Source organism: Dermacentor variabilis, chromosome 1 (assembly GCF_050947875.1).
Source record: "Dermacentor variabilis isolate Ectoservices chromosome 1, ASM5094787v1, whole genome shotgun sequence".
Taxonomy (NCBI): domain Eukaryota; kingdom Metazoa; phylum Arthropoda; class Arachnida; order Ixodida; family Ixodidae; genus Dermacentor; species Dermacentor variabilis.
Window position 1 is genome coordinate 46127611 of NC_134568.1, and position 17620 is coordinate 46145230.

A 17620-nucleotide genomic window follows, 5' to 3' on the forward strand; every position below is an offset into this window, starting at 1 on the left:
TATGAATTCACTGTGATGCCGTTCGGTCTGTGCAATGTGCCCGCCACCTTCGAACGCATGATGGACGGCATCCTACGTGGCCTGAAGTGGCATACTTGCCTCTGCTACATCAACGACGTTGTCGTCTTTTCCCCTGATTTCCCGACCCATCTTCGGCATTTACATCAAGTTTTGACTTGTCTCCCGTCGGGCCGCCTCGCTCGGTGGGCCCTGCGAATCCAGGACTATGATATCCGTGTCGTCTATCGTTCTGGACGCAAACACTCTGATGCCGATGCCCTCTCGCGTTCCCCAGTTACTTCAGACGGCAGCACTTCTACTTATAGACATGACATCTCACCACTTGACATCCTGGACATGGCATCAGAGCAACGAAAAGACCCATGGATCGTCATGATATTCGACTTTTTGTCCAATCCTCCGGCAACTTCGGCACCTCGAGCGTTACGCCGACAGGGACAGCATTTCACAATCCGCGACGGACTTTTATACCGCCGCAACTACCACAATGACGGCCGCAAATTGCTCTTAGTAGTGCCTCGCCACCTACGACAAGATTTATGCTCCACTTTTCATTCTGACCCGCAGTGTGGTCACGGCGGAGCGTCAAAAACCTACACACGGCTTCGCCTACGATATTATTGACGAGGGATGTGCACCTTCGTCCACAAATACGTGCGCTCCTGCATTGCCTGCCAGCGACGCAAATGTGTCCCGCATCTCTCCACCGCGCCTCTCCAACCACTTCCCTGCCCAGCTCAGCCATTCGACCACGTCGGCATTGATATATACGGGCCTCTTCCATCTACTGGCGCTGGCAACCGATGGATTGTTGTGGCCGTAGATCATTTGACACGGTATGCTGAAACCGCCGCCTTGCCTGCTGCATCAGCAAAAGACATCGCCTCGTTCATACTAAACAACTTCGTTCTCCGCCATGGCGCCCCTCGTGAACTGTTGAGCAATCGGGGCCGCGTATTCCTCTCAGACGTCCTGCAGTCACTCCTATCTGAATGCCAAATTATTCACCGCACTACTACTGCTTATCATCCACAGACCAATGGCTTAACAGACCAATTCAACAGAACTCTTGGTGACATGCTATCAATGTATGTTGCATCTGACCACTCCAACTGGGATCTTGTACTTCCGTTTGTCACTTACGCATATCACACTGCCACTCAAGCCACTACTGGATTCTCGCCATTCTTTCTGCTTTACGGCCGCCATCCCTCCAGCACCATTGATACTGTTCCCCCGTACCGGCCGGACCCTGCTGAATGCTCACCTGTTTCTGTGATTGCTCAGCACGCCGAGAAATGCCGACAACTGGCCCGTTCTTTGACGTCTGCTCAACAGTGCCGCCAAAAAGAGCGCCATGACCTCAATCCTCCCCCTCACCCCTTCCCCGTCGACTCATTCGTGTGGCTTTGGGTCCCGCCTGTTGCTGCTCCCGGCCTTTCGTCCAAGCTCCTCCCGAAGTACCACGGGCCCTACCGCGTGGTTGCAAAAACATCACCAGTGAACTACGGGGTCGAACCCGTATCGCCATCCCCCGATCTCCGTCGACGAGGGCGAGAGACTGTACACATTGACTGGCTGAAGCAGTACTACGATCCGCCCACCTCATCCTAGGTCGCCAGGATGGCTACTCTTCAATTCCGGGGGTGATTGTGACGAAGAAGATCGGCAGGCTAAAAAGCCCCATTGCCATCGCGTGGCTCGTACCCAGTTCGTTCGCTGGCTGCGCCCTACCTGCTGTTGCCGTGTTGGTCGCTGCTTCTCTACGACCCGAATAAACCCCCTTTACAGCTGGTTTATTAGTATTGGGGATTCATTATTTAAATGAACACTATGGAGAAACAGTAAGTGAGCTTCAAATAGATAATTCATTTGAAACTCTATTCACATTTCTATTAAAAAAAATTATTTTTAAAATTTGCTATCGGCGCAGAAAATTAAGACCAGGCTACATTTTTCCATTTTTGTGCCAAAGTTGTGGCGCCGATGACATCAAGCCTGTGTCCTGCATTTCACTCTGTCTTCACATTTTTCTTTTTTTATGAAGAAAAAGTTCATAAATGTGGCCGGCTTGAGTCACTGGCGGGGAGTGGTGTCACTGATGGCTTTCATGATAATTTGAAGGCCATGTTGTTGTTTATCTTTAGAATTTGCGATAGACCTGGTTATAGTGAATTAGAATATGTGGGCAGTGCGCCAACCGACGCTTGCCTTGCCTATTCGTGGGTGTTACGAGAAGTATTGCACATAGCAGCGGCATTGTTGTTGCTAGCTATTGAGCGTGTCTAGCACACTGTAGCTCTACCCATGGCCGGTCTGGAGCATGTGGCTGGTCAGATACTAGACGCACGCTCCAATGCCCAACACGCTTTATTGCGATGCTCCTTCAATAGTTAGCGACTGTGACACTGCCGCTACTGGCAGCAAAATATGCGTCGGGCAGAGAGGAGCGATTGCGCTGCTCAAAAAGAGGTTATAATACATTCTAGCCTGCTGCAACTAAGCTGTTCCCAGCTGCTGAACTATAATCTACCAGTCCAGGTTAACATGTCTGGTATCTTAGAAAAACTTCTTGTTGGGCAAGTTGGTGCCTATAAGCAAACAGTTTTATAACTCCGCAAACGAACAACCACAGAGAGAGAGCACGCAAGGACAGGCGCAGTACACAAGGACACAAGGCTGCACCTGTCCTTGTGCGCTCTCTCTCTGTGGTCGTTTGTTTGTGCAGTTATAAAACTGTTTGCTAAAGTGCATGGTATCAAAGATCCATAGCCTCGTGATTATTTTGCAAAACAAACTTTATGAATAAATTTAGTATGAAAGTAGCAGGCAAATGCTGCTGGTACCTTTGCAAGCTTCCCCTCCTTTTTGCTATTTGAAGTGCACTCAAAAGCTGGGCACCTGTGCTAATACCCATCATGACCTGCCCATCATTGCTCCGTGCTTTTGTGCTGGCATGACCTCGAGGTAGTGTGATGTGACCTCCATCACAATGCCTGATCTCGCAGGCCAGAGTGTTGCTCAGTGGTATCATTCTCCACTGCCAGGCAGCACCATCACCCTATCAGTGACAAGATTTCTTGGCTTATGCTTCTACTGGAGGCACTGTTTAGTCGTGAGATATAAAGAAACTTAACCAGTGCCATTTTGTTTAAAAGTGCATAGAAATATTCACAAGAAATGGAGGGGATTTTGCGAATTTGAAGGCAGCTTAATGAACAAAGCTGTAGGCTCCTTGCTACAAGTACAGGAATAACATTAGGCTCAGATGTTGTGCCACTATTTGCCCTTGCACAATACAAAAAAAAAAAAAAAAAGACACCATTACCTCAAGAGGCAGCTTGACAAGTCAGAAAGAAACTAAAGACAGGTGGCAGTGCTGCCTTGAAGCTCCTGCCCCAGCCCAACATGACCTGTGGCTTTTGAAGGGATTTACTCGCAGCTGATTGTTTTTTTTTATCAGTAAAGATAGACTACATTCTATTGTAACAAACGTGAAAACTGAACTTGGCAAGCTTTGAGACCATTTACTACGTCACAACTGCCAAATAGAAAAAAAATAGCTTGAAATTCATGATATTGACGCACAAGGGCTGGGGTTTCTGCATAAAATTCAATAAGTGGATATTGGCCTTAATTTCCTCATCCAGCAATCAACCTTTTACAGTATAATTAATGAAACAACACATTTTGAAACAATACTGTATCAATCTAAGCTGATTAATTTTTTTTCTCTTTAATGTCCCTTTATGCTGTGTCAGTAGCAAATGCTGAGGTTGGATTTCAGGCTGGTGGTTCGTTTGGAGTTCATTTGCGGGTTAACAGGCACTGCTGAGGCTGCTGGTGTTTACTTTGCTGGGTTGGCCTGTTTGGCTGTTTACTAAGTGAGAATTTTGTCATTAAAGGAATAAGAGTTAGGACTGGCTTTCTTTTCTTTTTTCTGTAAGTGGCGTTGACTATTATATAACGATTCTGCTCTGCTCCCTTTCTTATGAAAGCTCTGACTTCCGTGTTGTAGGTGTTTGAGAACAGCCCTGCTGCGGATATTATTGACAAGTTCAGCGATGTGCTAGCATTCTCCAAGCTAGTTTCCAAGCTCATGGTTTCCGAGATTCGGAGGCGGGCTTCAAATCAAAGTACAGGTTGGTGTTGCCTCTTCCTATACATGCATTTATATATTTCTTTCTCACAAATAATTTTTTTACGTTGAAAAGGCTACAAATTTATTTTGTATGTAAATTTATGTTTGTCAGTGTTTGTGGTGCAAAAGGTTGTGGAAGAAAAAGACGGATAGACAAAAAGAGCACTGAACTCAACTAAATGTCTCTTTTTGTTTGAATGTGCAGATCCTGAGAGCAAAATACAGGCAACCCTACAAGCCATCACATACTTATGTTGTAGTGTGCAGTCACCTTTTGCGCCATTAACATTGTCAACTGCGCATCAAGCAGCTCAACATTGTACTTTGCTAAATTTACGTCTATTCACATTCTTCAAAACCGGCTTATTTGACTTCCCTTTCACCCCCTTGCTGTTGATCGGAGCTGTCAAAAGTTTCATGTGATCAGGAGTAAGTAGAAAAGTGATTGCACTGAGTCCAGTAGCTACCATAAATAAAGCTCGACATTATGTGGCATTTGTGCACAGAGCTGACTATAGTGGCCGGATGAAAAACTACAAAACCAGCTATGGTAAGCAAGCTGATGATGCTAATGTGCATTGTTATGATATTAATCATTGGTGTTGCCTAGCCCACTTGTGACCAACAATTCTGCAAAAAGCAGCCATTGTATCAGCACTGCACTATATGTGAAACTACCATGAAAATCATGTATAAAGCAAAGCTAATGCTTCTTTTTCATAGATGTAATAGCAAGGAGTCACCTCCTTACTGAAAAAAAAAAAACTGAAGGAACGCTTCTTTCGGACTACAGTGCGTTAAATTTTTTCCCAAGTTGCAGGCTATGCATGTACTGTTGTGTCAGCCCCTTAAATTAAGGTGGACTTGCACAAGAGATCGAATTGTTTATCCAGGTCATGGACAGCATGACGTGGCTCGGCAATGCCAATTAGTGCCTTGACTATTTTCTAACTCGTGTGTGATGGAACGAAGTTAGCACCCTGTGCAGCAGTAAATGTACCTGTATGCCTACTAGCAGTTTGTAAAGTAGTGTTGCGTACTACTGGTACCATTTTAACTGCCTTTGTATTCATAGCCGGACATGTCACCTTTAATTCCATCTGGCAAGCTTGTTTGCATGTTCTGTTGATTTCACCAATTATGTTACATGTAGCTGTGTAATCCACAAGCATACGCTTGCATCCCCCACCTCCCATCTCTGTGTATAACCCAGAGAGTGCGAGCAGTGCCATTGCGCAATTCCTGGAAATTGAGAGCACAGAGGAGCAGAGCCGTGGTTGGATGCTGCTGGCCACCATGAACCTGTTGGCCAGTGGCGGGGCCCCACTGGTGGAGGTGATGACCTCGAGCGCATTGCCTTCTACGTTGGTCAAGTGCCTCTACCTGTTCTTCGACCTGCCACAACTGCGTGACCCTGACCGCCTGGAGCCCCATTGCGAGTTCACACCCCGCGAGCGCCGGATCCTGCTCCAGAAAGTGTTTGTTCAGGTGCGTACATGGATGTGCATTTCATTGGCATTGAAAAATATTGCACTTCAAGTGCATAAGTTCATAAACAGGTCTTGACACAAGTCGTGACCACCCATTACTCTGTGCCAGCATCTCAGGGCATCCAACAGTTATGCAGGGCGAGTGTACACAAATAAGTCGAACCTTGATATAATGAACATGGATATAATGAACATCTTGAAGGGGCAGCGCAAAAAAAACGACGACAGAAGGCAGGAACACACAGGACAGCGCTGAACTCACAACTAACTTTATTCGAAGGCATACATACACTTAAGTACACAACCCATAGCCATGTGCTCTCCCATCCATGGCGTCATTATCAGTGCGCAGGCAAAAAAAAACACGCAAAACCATTTAATCTAATACTACGTTATGAAGCTGCTTAAAAATTCAAATTCACTATCATGCAAGTTTATCGATGGCATGCTTACACAGCGCGACCCTTTTTTTCTGATATAGAAGGCCTCAATAATCTCCCTCGTAGTCTGATTTTTGTGCGTGGAAAGTATTGTGGTGTCTTTATATATTGGAGTGCACCCATGCTCAGAGCAATGCCGCGCGACATGCGAGTAGGCATTACCCGTTAGTGAGCGCCTATGTTCAGACAATCTAATATTGAGGCAACGACCAGTTTGACGGATATATACGTGACCGCAGGAAAATGGAAGTTCGTACACAACTCCCATTCTACAGCGCACAAACGGGGACGTATGCTTAACAGTACAGCCTTTCCCAGCATGAGTGGAGGCAGCCTGGGCCAATTTCCTATCGATCTTACCACAAATTTTGATCAACTTGTTAGGGGCAGAAAAAACAACCTTTATATCAAATCTGCCTGCTACATTCCTGAGATTATGGGATAGTTTCAACCAGTACCAACTCGCCCAAATGTCGATCCTTCTACATGGATATAATGAAGCAAATCTAGACATTTTTACTCTGATATCAGTGTGTGACAAATATGTGTTAATAACAAATATGTGGTATAATGAAGGTATTTTCATTTCACGTGAGACTTCATTATCACTGTTAGACTGTACAGTCAACGACCGATTTTCCGACATGCCTGATAATTCGAATGCCTGCCTTCCTGACACCTTATAGAGCCAGTGCATAAGGACGTCTGAAATTTCGGACGCTGAAGCCCTTCGCCGTACAATTTTTTGGACTTTTGCTTAGGACTGCAGGTCCAAAACACCCTATTTGAAGCCACTGCCACCATCATTTTGATTATCTCGTAGCCTCGAACCAGCAATCTCGCACGCTGAACCACTGGAAGCCATAGTAGACGTATTTGTGCTGTCGTTAGTCCTAGCTAGCTGCTTCGATGTTCGCTAATCAAGTTTCCTGCTGTCTGGGGCTGCGTTTTTTCATTTAGAGGATTCGCCACTGTCGGCAATGGCGCCGACTCCACCTTCGTCAACCTCCCCAATAGCATTGAAGCACATAAAGCACGGAAGGGTCTGAAGCGTTGCATAATGCTGGTTTCTGAAAGTCAGTTTCGCCACAGTACAGCTGTGTTCAGCTGTACAGCTGTGTACAGCTGTGGATGGTCAAGCATACGCAATGTATTGCGTTGAAGCATACCAATACTGCGAAGGGGTCATTGTAATGGAGCATAAAATGTGTTTCCTAATTATACACGCGCACACCTGCCGTCTCCTGTCACAGTACGAGCACCAAGGTGCCAAAATCTTTGCATAATGCTGGTTGCCGAAAGTCAGCTTTGCCCCAATATGGCTATGTTATATGATGAAGTCTATGCACTGTATTGTGGTGAAGCATACCAATAGTGCAAAGGCGCCACTGTTACAGGACATAGAATGTGTTCCTTAATTACACACTCACGCATCTGCCATCTCCTGTCACAGTACGAGCACCTAGGAGCCTATGATTGTACTGGTAGGCCTTTAAAGTTATTTTGGATGTGGCTGTGACTGTTTGAGCCCTTAACTCAGTCATTACCACTAGTTATGTGTTTATGTTCAGAGATATCATGTTTTAACCTTTTATTTCAACACATAGTAGTCGCAACGTATCCTGTGATATGTAAAATTATAGCTTGATTACTGGTGTTTTGTATGGATGCATAGCAGTAATAATTGCTCAGGCAATTTTTGAGAATTCTTATGTGAAGCTTTAAAGAAGCACCTCAAGGAACACAAATGGAAGTTGTAAATTGCAATTTTAGTATAAGTACTGAGTGTAAGAAATATATACATATACTTTTGTAACCTAACTTTTCTAACTCAGATCATGCAAAAAAATTATGAAGATTTGTTGATGCGAATACTAGCGATAGTGATACCTATGCTATGCGGGAAAGCAGTAGCATGGCAAATGTGAAAAGGCTGTTTTCACATTTGTGCACTCACCTGGTTTGTTTTTTACTGCATTTTTTAGGATTGCGAAGTAATGGCTGTCAGGTCAGGGAGAGTGCTGCAGCCTTCTCATACTTGATTATTGCGTGCAGTCAGCTTTTCTGAGCAAGCAATGTGGTTTAGTGTGCATTGAACTGGCACAGGAACCTCCACCTGCTTTGTTCAGTTCCTGCACAGTAACTTGGAGTGTTGCACAATATTGTGCAGTAATGAATAAGTGCACTTGCACAGGTGGTGTTTAAAATGTAAGAGATCAGACAGCCAGTCAAGCTTCAGTTGAAGGTCAGTCTGAAATTGACTATGTGTTTATTGTAATAATTTGTACATGGGCTGTTGAAGCGTTGATGGATAAAAGAAACCCATGGTGGGGAAAATAAAGTTGCACTTGATAGTAGTTGAACACATTTATAAAAATAATATGCGCTCATGAACATCTACTGTTGTTTGAGACATTGTTAAAGCAGCCGATATGTCGTATCAGAAAATTGACAACCCAAGAGAAGCTTTTGTGTCTTCACTGCTGCTGTCACTTAAAAGTTATGTTGCCAATTCGACCAAAGCGCAGTTTTTGACTCTTCTTAATGAAAAAGTGCTAGGAGCACTGGAGGCTAGTTTTGTGAAACCTCCATTCAAAATTTTATTTTTCCAGACTCCCAAATCAGCCAGAAATTGTAAAGTTCAGTCATCATTTTAGACGGTGCAATGATGTTGCTAGTAAAAGAATTTCAGTGAAAATGTTTAACAGTGCGTAGAAAAACTGTTCATCAAGAATGGTTGCTTGCTGGGTTAGTTGGTTCATTGCAACTTATGTAACAGTGCGAAAAAAAAATAAGGAAAGGACGGCAATTGAGACTGAGTGAAAAGAGCGCTCGGTCTCTATCATTGTCCCTTCCTGCTTTTTTTCGCACTGTTACATAAGCTGTTGATCAAATTAATCGATTTTCTATCAACACAGTAACAAAATAGTTGAAGGCACTCAAAGACATGCATTCACTTTTTTGGACTGCCTGATTTTTCAGATGTTTTCGCAGTCCCTAAGAAGTCCGAAAAATCAAACGTCTGTATTTGCTAATGGTTACCTGTAAGGTATCTATGCTCTCCGTCATCTCTCTTAGCTCAGCTCCCCCTTAGTACTCATGAGCGGTGCAATCTAATGGAAGTCTTGTCCCTGCCAACCTTGGGCCAGCTGCTTCCATTTGCAGTCTGCTTTACTACTTTGTGCCTGAGATGTGTGAGGAGGTCCACTTTTGAAATATTGCAGGTCTAGGGTTATGTATGCGGGGGAAGGAAAGGAGACAAAGCCATTTGTGCTCGCAAGCTTATAACAAGCCCTCTTTCTTCTTCCCTACAATGTCAGTATGTGCTGAAATACTATATCACACACTAGACACACTGCACCATTCGCTGTTGTCACTGATTTCACCGGTAGCTTTCAGGAATTGAGCGAGCCAAGGATTGATGGGAGAAATGGGAGAAAAAGAGGCTGTTTGCTAAGATGCGTCGCTTGCTACAAGGGTGCAGATCTAGGTAAATTTTTTGTTTGTTGTTATTCATCATGGGAAGCAGGACTAGGCAGGAGGTTACTTCAGAGAGAGAGACCGCAAGATAAAATTAAGGGAACAGATGGGTCAAAGTACAGTTAGAACTGGAACTTGTCTTCGTGATATACCACGACGCCATGATGACATGCTATTATACCTGCCAAATGCGCCCACTATCAACACTTAGACTGTGAACGCCACCAACAGAGAGGCACAAGTCTGTGGTCCAGTGGCAAGTGACTCCATACACCTGGGCAGCAGCGGGATAAGCAAGAACTGGGTGGATTCTGTCAATAATAACAGTTGGGTGTGTTTGACTCGGCAGAGAGCTAGACCAAATGCCGTGGAGGGGTTCCCCATGTGTACTTATGTTTAGGCGCACATTAAAGGGCCCCTCACCAGGTCTGGCCATTTTGAGCTGACAAGCGGCAGGGCATACAATGTGCGATAACGATCATGTCTGCAAAATATTACATAGCTATGCACTGTAGAAAGATCTGAAATTTCAAACCGAACGCCGTTTTCCCTTCTCGCGGCCGCCGCGTTCCAAGCCAGAGGATGACGTACATGTGCTAGTGTGCCTATGTACACGTGTTTGTGCCGTGGCATCAATTGTGGTGACACGTGACTTCGAGAATTATTCAAAGCAACATCTATTATTTGTGTAATATGTTGCTTGAATAGACGAATTAAAGCTTAGAGAAATAATAGAACACACAAACCGAATGTCTGTGTGTTTTTGTTTTACTTCGCACCACAGCAAGAGAGATGTACTTCTGTTTTGTCTGCTTGTTCCCACGTCGTGCAGTCGCGCGCGCAGACATTGAAAATATGTCATTTTCTACCGTGTTCCAGCGTAGGATCACGCTCTGTAATCTGCTTATGTCTGCCTAAGTATTCGTGTAGCACTGAAATATACAGCTAGTCAGCTGTCCTTGTTTACAGCGCGCAAAATCGTGCGCTGCGTAAAACGAGACAATAACAACGGCTCGCGCGTGACGTCGTCAGCATAAGTGTGCCGCGCCGCAAAAAGGCGAGGACAGAAAAATGAAGGTGGGGCCCGTGACATGCGTCACGCGATCCTCAAGGTCCGGTATGGGAGAACATGAGAAGGAATTCCGGGCAAGTGGAGAAAGTGTCTCGCTTGGCAGTGGAGCTTGCATCTTGAAATCGTGGGTTCACGGCAGTGAAATATTCTATCTCGGCTATTAATGAGCCAATTTGAAAAATGTTTGCAGCAGCACACTCCCTAGAGAACACGTAACAATTTCCAGCGTATAACCGAAGTTTGCTGTGTGGCCTGGTGAGGGGCCTTTTAAAGAATCCCAGCTGGTCAAAACTATTTCTGAGCACTCGATTACGGCACCTTTCATGGCCCCATGTTGCTTTGGATCATTATGCTCCATAAGTCAATCAATTTACTTATTATGCCTTCCACAACCATTTTGCAGTGTCACCTTGCATTGCTCTGCAGCTGTAATTGTGCTGTTTCATTTACTTGATTGCCTTTACGTTTGCACGTCTTTTACTGGCTGTGCATGATTGATTGTAGTGGTTGTTTTAGATTATGTGTTGGAAGTGAAATGAGCAAGTATTTGTTGATATAGGTGCATTTGTGCTTGATCATGCTCATTTTATGTGTTTGGTATTCAAAATAGTGTCGAACCCAGATATATAGAAACCACATATAGTGAATTTTTGTGTATATTGAACAGCTGTAAGATCCCCCTGAAAACCCCATGAAAAGGTATAGGGCTGGTGTGTACATATATAGTACACCCCTTCACCAGCAGATTCGATATATCGAACACAGCATTACGCTGAAGACCTCAAAATGCACAAAGAAGTGCATTTTGAGGTCACCTGGCCTCTGGAGGTGGAGAAGAGAATCGCGTGCTGGAGGAAGTGCGCAGGACTCGGCGCGCAACAGAGCAACGCCACCAGAGGAAAGTCTAGGTGGTGTTGAGCGAAGGGGGAAGAAGAAACAAAGTGAAGCGTTGCAGCGACCCATGTGCTTGCCCGTCACCTGCATTCACGGAAGTGAAACGTGACTGTAACTTTATTTTTTCTTATGCACTTCTTGCTTCTTGCACACCTCTTGTTTGCAGTCAATTTAGACCCATCAAGCTGTTCGGCTAGCCCATGTGCTACCTTGAATATGAACATTCCTTCTTTACGATTTTCGTGGCGTCATCGCATGGGTTTAGTGCCTGTTCGTGGTGTCATTTTTCTGCAAACAATGGCCGCTGCAGGTGTAAAGAAAAGAATCAACTTGGATTTTGCAATGAAGTTGAAAGTGATCCAGTCTGTTGGGGGGGGAGGGGGGGGGGGAGAGGCCGATGAGAAGAAGTCCACGGGGAGCAGATGACTTTGGCATCCTGTGCAGTACATTGAGCACGCTTCTGAAGAATAAGGAGAAGATAAAGCTACAAGCCACTGAGTAAATAAGATTGGGAGCTTGTCATGTGCACATTCCCTCCCACGAGAAAATTGAGGAAGGTCTTTATGCGTAGTTCTTGGAGATTTTTGCGAAAAACATTCCTGTCGGTGGCCCCATGTTTATGGCTGTTCCATGTGGTTCGCTGCCGCCCTCGGCGAGGAAAACATCAGCGACAGCACTGGTTGTCTGGAGAGGTTCAAGAACTGCCACAACAGTGTCTTAACTTCATTTCGCAGAAGAAGCAAACCAGAATCAGGAATTTTTTTCACGTAAATAAAGTGTCCTTGCTTTTTTTTCCAAGTTGCTTGCAGTAACCTAGCAGCCCTCGGACGCACCATTCAGTAAGCCACCGTGTGCCTCGGTGCCTATTATTTTATATACTGAATTACCTAAATATCGAACTTTTTTGTGACCCCCTTCAGATTTGATATATCCGGGTTCGACTGTGGACAGTTTTATGTTTTCTCCTTGATTTGCAATAATCGGGCACCATTCTACTCAGATCTGTGCTCAGCTGAAATGTTGCTGTTTGTCCTATAATATTTGTTGTCCAGAAAACTTATTGCGTGATAGATCACACTGATAGTCAACGTGCCATCATGTGCATTTTAGTTTTGCTTAAAAGGGTTTTAATTTTTGTCAGTCCTACAAACAGCTAACTTGGCACTAATTGGACAGTTCATTTTCATTGCCTGTAATAGAGTTTTTCTTAGGATATGACCTCACTCAAGCCTTGCTCAATTTGCACGAAGGGAAAAAGCTTGTGTTCACTTTGCTAGATGCATTATGGTTGTTCTGTTTTTGCGTTGGTACACTTATGAAATTTAATAGTCACATTACAGTGCAGGAGGGGTGTGCATGCTGTTGAATTCCGCAGCTATTTGGATGTTCTTAGCATTCACAATAAAAAGCAATTCATCTTGAATGAGCAGGGATGCCTGCATTGTGGCCATCTTCAAGCCGTAACATTCAGTTAAGCATATGATGCCGTACTTTTTACTGTCACTGCTATGCAATTTTTTATTTGTTATGCATCCACAAGTTCACTAGTTAAACGGTTTGCTTTATTACTTGTGTCTTGTCTCCATGCTTCCATCATGACAATACTTTGTCGTGTCTCATGCAGGTCTTAGTGCGGCTATGCAGCCACTCCGCCCCTGCAGAGGAGTTGGCACGGAAGGACGACCTGACACTGCTTTTCAGTGCCATTACCACCTGGTGTCCACCGTACAACAATGTGTGGCGCAAGAGTGCCTCCGAAGTGCTCATGACACTGTCTCGACATGGTCTCACCGCTCCTGTTGTCAATTACATCCATAGTAAGTGACCTTGTCACGCCTCTACTTGCCATGGTTAACATGGTTTGCTGAAAAATATGAACATAAATAAAGCCGGTCAAGAGCATTGCAGTCTTTCCACTGTCATTCACCTACGGAAGTATTGGCGGCCCACACTACAGACAGTTTAACATGTCTTGCTGAAATTGGCAGGAACAAATTGTTCAGATTTGCCCACAGTGAATTCCCTCTAGCTGACATATCTGGCAACAACTATTAAAATGTAGTATTTTTCTGGAAGTTGTCCATCATCAAGTGTCGTTATTTAAAATTTTGAGTATAAATGTGTTCTGAATTTCAAGTAATAATTGGTTACATTGTTTTAAATATAAGTATTCAATTTAAAATGACATATTTTTATTCCTTAAGGTTATTGTGAATACAGTAAACCCTACTTATAACAAAGTTATTTGGACAAGAAATTGACTTCAATAAATTGAAGCAGTATTTTGTTAAATAGTGGAGAAGCTGTAAGCGAGTTATATTAACCTGGGATGTACACCCTAAAAGTGTGAGAGCCAGAATTTCGTTAAAAGCAGAAGAGTTGTAAGCAATACCTGTGTGTGGAGCTGCATGTGTTACAGTCAAAATCCGCGATAAGGAAACCCCACAACAGCAAAATTGTCACGACAATGAAATAGAGTCGATCCCGGATATATCGAACTCAAAGGGGATCGCGAAATAGTTCGATATATCGATAATTCGAAATATAAAATGTGCATGTCAAAAGCTTCTCTAACAACTCCACACATCTCAAGGCAGTTTCCCGATGTTGTGACTAACGGGAACTTACCGATCTGTGCCTCCAAGGCGCGTGAAAAAACAAAAACGCAGCGCGATGACCAGAGCACTTTATTTGGAAGAAAAAAATCTGTGATCTTTGCTTGCTTTTTCTCTGCACCATCAAGTTCATTAAGCTGTCCTCAAGCTTGTTGGCAGTGTCCAAATGAGAAAGGCCAGCTCCTTCCATTGTGCCACAACAGCGGCGAATGACTCTGAAAGGTGATGCAAGTTCAGCTGCAGTGCATAGTGGTTGGTCAAGTCTGCGTCCTCGTCGCCAATGATGTCAGCCACAATCTCCGCATCAGCACCATCTGCTACAGCTTGCACGTTGTCATCAGCGCTGACGAAATCGCGTGCTGTAACGCTGCCTGGGATGGCGCCTGGGAATGCCGAAAGCTTGCGAAATTCGCTGTCCAGGCAACCTGTCCTTCAGCCTAACATCGGCTTTGTTCTTGAGGATCGTACTCAGGGTGTTGCGAGGAATTCATAACGCCGCGGCGACCAACGACTTTTTCTCGCCTGCCTCCACCTGTCGAATGATGTCCGCCTTTGTTGAAAAAGCCAAATTCTTGCGTTTTTTCTGCGGCCATGGCTCTGGAACACGTGCCAAAAGCAGAAAGAAAAACGCACTGCACCACACGAGTCTCAAGCCTTTGCGTTGGCCTTGTGAACAAAAGGAACAAAGCGATCGAAAGACACACCGCTCCGCGTCTCCGCACTACCACAAGCCCAAACTGCACTGACCTCTTTCGTCTCGCTGTCCCAGCGGTGTCAGCCAACCAAAACACAGGAAACGGGCACCTGCGGTCAGCATGGTTTCTCCCTCCCGCTTCCCTTTCACACCTAATTGCACTCCAAGTACTCCTCGTCATGTGCCTTTTGCCCACACGCCCTTTTCTCAGAGTGCGGGGCGGCGCACGTGAGATCGCGGGAACACAGCGAGATCTTCGTGAGGAGAAGCGCACTTGCGTGGGTGTGATGCGATGGGAGAAGCGCACTTGCAGGGGTGGGGTATGGTGGGAGAAGCGCACTTGCCGGGGCGCAGCTTAGCACGGAGTTCGATACATTGATATGCCGGTGCACAGAAGTTCAATATACGCGAACAATAGCGCTGTAGTTTTGCATGGGATTTCCAAGGGGATTTTTCAACTGTTCGATATAAGCAATAATTCGATATATCCGGGTTCGATATATCCAGGATCGACTGTATTTTCATATCCCCATTGAACACCCATAGGATTCAATGGATTTTGTACCTCTCAAGAACAAAAGCTCGCTGTACTACAATCCTTCATCAACAAAATTTGCCGGAACGTAACCCCTCATATTACCTACGCGCACAAGGCTAGCAGGCTCCAAAACGTGCTAAAATGTGATTGTTTTGCACTAAAATTGCATAAAATACCACCACATTACACTTGCGTGGGTGGCACCATTTTTGTTTACAAAAACAACCAAGTTCGTGGAGCGATTGTGTGCGCTGCCATCTTGTTTGATGTCATGGCCGCCATCTAGTTTGATGATCGCCCTTTCGAAGAGGCATTCATGTTACTACCAACATGTGATGACGGTTTTCACACACCTATACTTGCGGACAACTTTCTATGGCAATGAAGGGAAAGCTACGTGCGCTTGGCTGTTGCACATGTGTTATGGCACCAAGTAGTTTGCCAGCGTTTGACAGTGCTTTTGGTTGCTCGGAACAGACGCTCAATTGATGGAGCTTCATGAGTGACGGTTTCGCGTTTGCCCAGATGGGAAGGGAAAAGCCGCAAAATAAGTAAACTTGTACATTCAGTGGTGTGTTTTATCTTATTCAACTGTTGCTTATGTTTTCTCTTTCGCAGCTTAAACTAACGTGGATGAAAATACGGGACTCAGTTTAGAAGCGCTCTCACTTGTGCACACTTTTCTTCCGTAGCTTTCCCTTCATTGCCATGGAAAATTGTCCACTAGTATAGGGCAGTGCTTAATGTACGTCTCAGTGAGCAAAATGCAGCAAAGACAAGGAAAGCCATGTCTCACCTATGTGGAATTGTTTACGACGCCTCAGATGACAGTCGTAGCATGGAGTGCCACTCATCAGGCTGTGATTAAGCGATCGCCCGGGAATACGCAGCCCTTACTTCAAGAACACTGGTTTCGGCGCCGCCTGACAGGCATAGCGTGCAGATTCGGCACCGGATGTATATTTTCGCGAAGGGGCTGTAATCTCGATCGAATGCCTTCGGGAATGCGAGATACAATTACTTTCACGCTCGGCACCGGACATGTCAGCATCTACGGGCGACAGTGTGCACTAAAGAAATTCTGTTGCTTGCGTGGGGCGCTATTGCTCTGTGTCTAGTGCTGGGTTATTCAAAATCTCACAAAAGTGATCGTATTTCCGAAAGCAATTGACCGAGAATACTGCTCCACGACAGTGCTGCCACTGCTGATCAACCCATGTGGCTCACTTTGTACTGTCAGCAGTGCGGTTCTATATCCTCGAGCAAGGCTTGCCAAAGTAGGCTAACGGAATTTTGAAAGTAAAGTTTTGTTTTGCGATGCATTACCTATCTGTGCTGTCTTATTTTGCAACAACAAAATTCTCGCGAAAGCGAATTTTTTCGCATTCCCCACCGATTTCGTTATTGTGAGGTTCAACTGTAGTGTGTGTTGTGTCTGTTCTTTGTTTTTGTTTTTACCACACTTCCTTTCAATAAACCCTCACCATGTCACCATAAGTACCGTATTTACTCGTATAATGATCGCACTTTCTTGTCAAAAAGATTGACGCAAATTCAGGGATGCGATCATTACGCAGTTTAAATTTCCCGCGAAAAGAAACATTTCCTTTTTTCATCCCACATTTGCTGCGGGATGACAAGCAGGCGGCTGCTGCTGTCGGTGCAGGACACCAAAACAAAAATGACGGCCGGCGGAGCAAGCCGAACGTGCCGAACGCGATTATTTTTCTGCTCGTGGGTACATTACGTGCATTGAAACAGTTTCTTCCGTATCAGTAATGAATAATATCGTTAATATTGGCAAGTTTGCGACAATAACGTAGCCATGTCCTCTTTGAAGGGACAGAAATAGAGGTGGGTGCGCTTAGCTGCCAGTGACTGAAACACATGGTGGGCATGCTGCGGAAACTGCGGCATTTGTCTTCACTGCTGTCCTAATACGGCATGTTTCCGCTAAGGGTGGGTGAATATCTTAGCTGCGTTACAAGCATCGGCGTATGAATAGGGTACACTTCTAACGTATCAGTGTAAACGTGGCTACTATCGTTGCCGCTCGCAATTTGTTGAGTGCCCACGAATGCAGACAAGAAGAATCAGAAGGCGCCCTTTATGTTGTTGTTGTTGACCAAAACCATTGTAAAGCCTGAAGAAGGGTAAAAAAAAAGGAAGGACACCGACCATTGAATGAATACAAGAAAAGACGTTTCGGCTCCCCTGACGGGAGCCTTGTTCACA

The 17620-nt window shown here is 44.9% G+C and overlaps 1 protein-coding gene across 1 annotated transcript in view; it reads left to right on the forward strand.

Moving 5' to 3' along the window:
- The window catches only part of bchs (WD repeat and FYVE domain containing 3 bchs), a 245728-nt gene that overhangs the window by 13847 nt on the left and 214261 nt on the right, over nt 1-17620 (forward strand). Inside the window, exons 3-5 of the mRNA XM_075687061.1 lie at nt 4040-4163; nt 5376-5650; nt 13163-13355. Of these exons, the coding sequence (XP_075543176.1) occupies nt 4040-4163; nt 5376-5650; nt 13163-13355 (592 nt within the window). The remainder of the gene's footprint in view (nt 1-4039; nt 4164-5375; nt 5651-13162; nt 13356-17620) is intronic.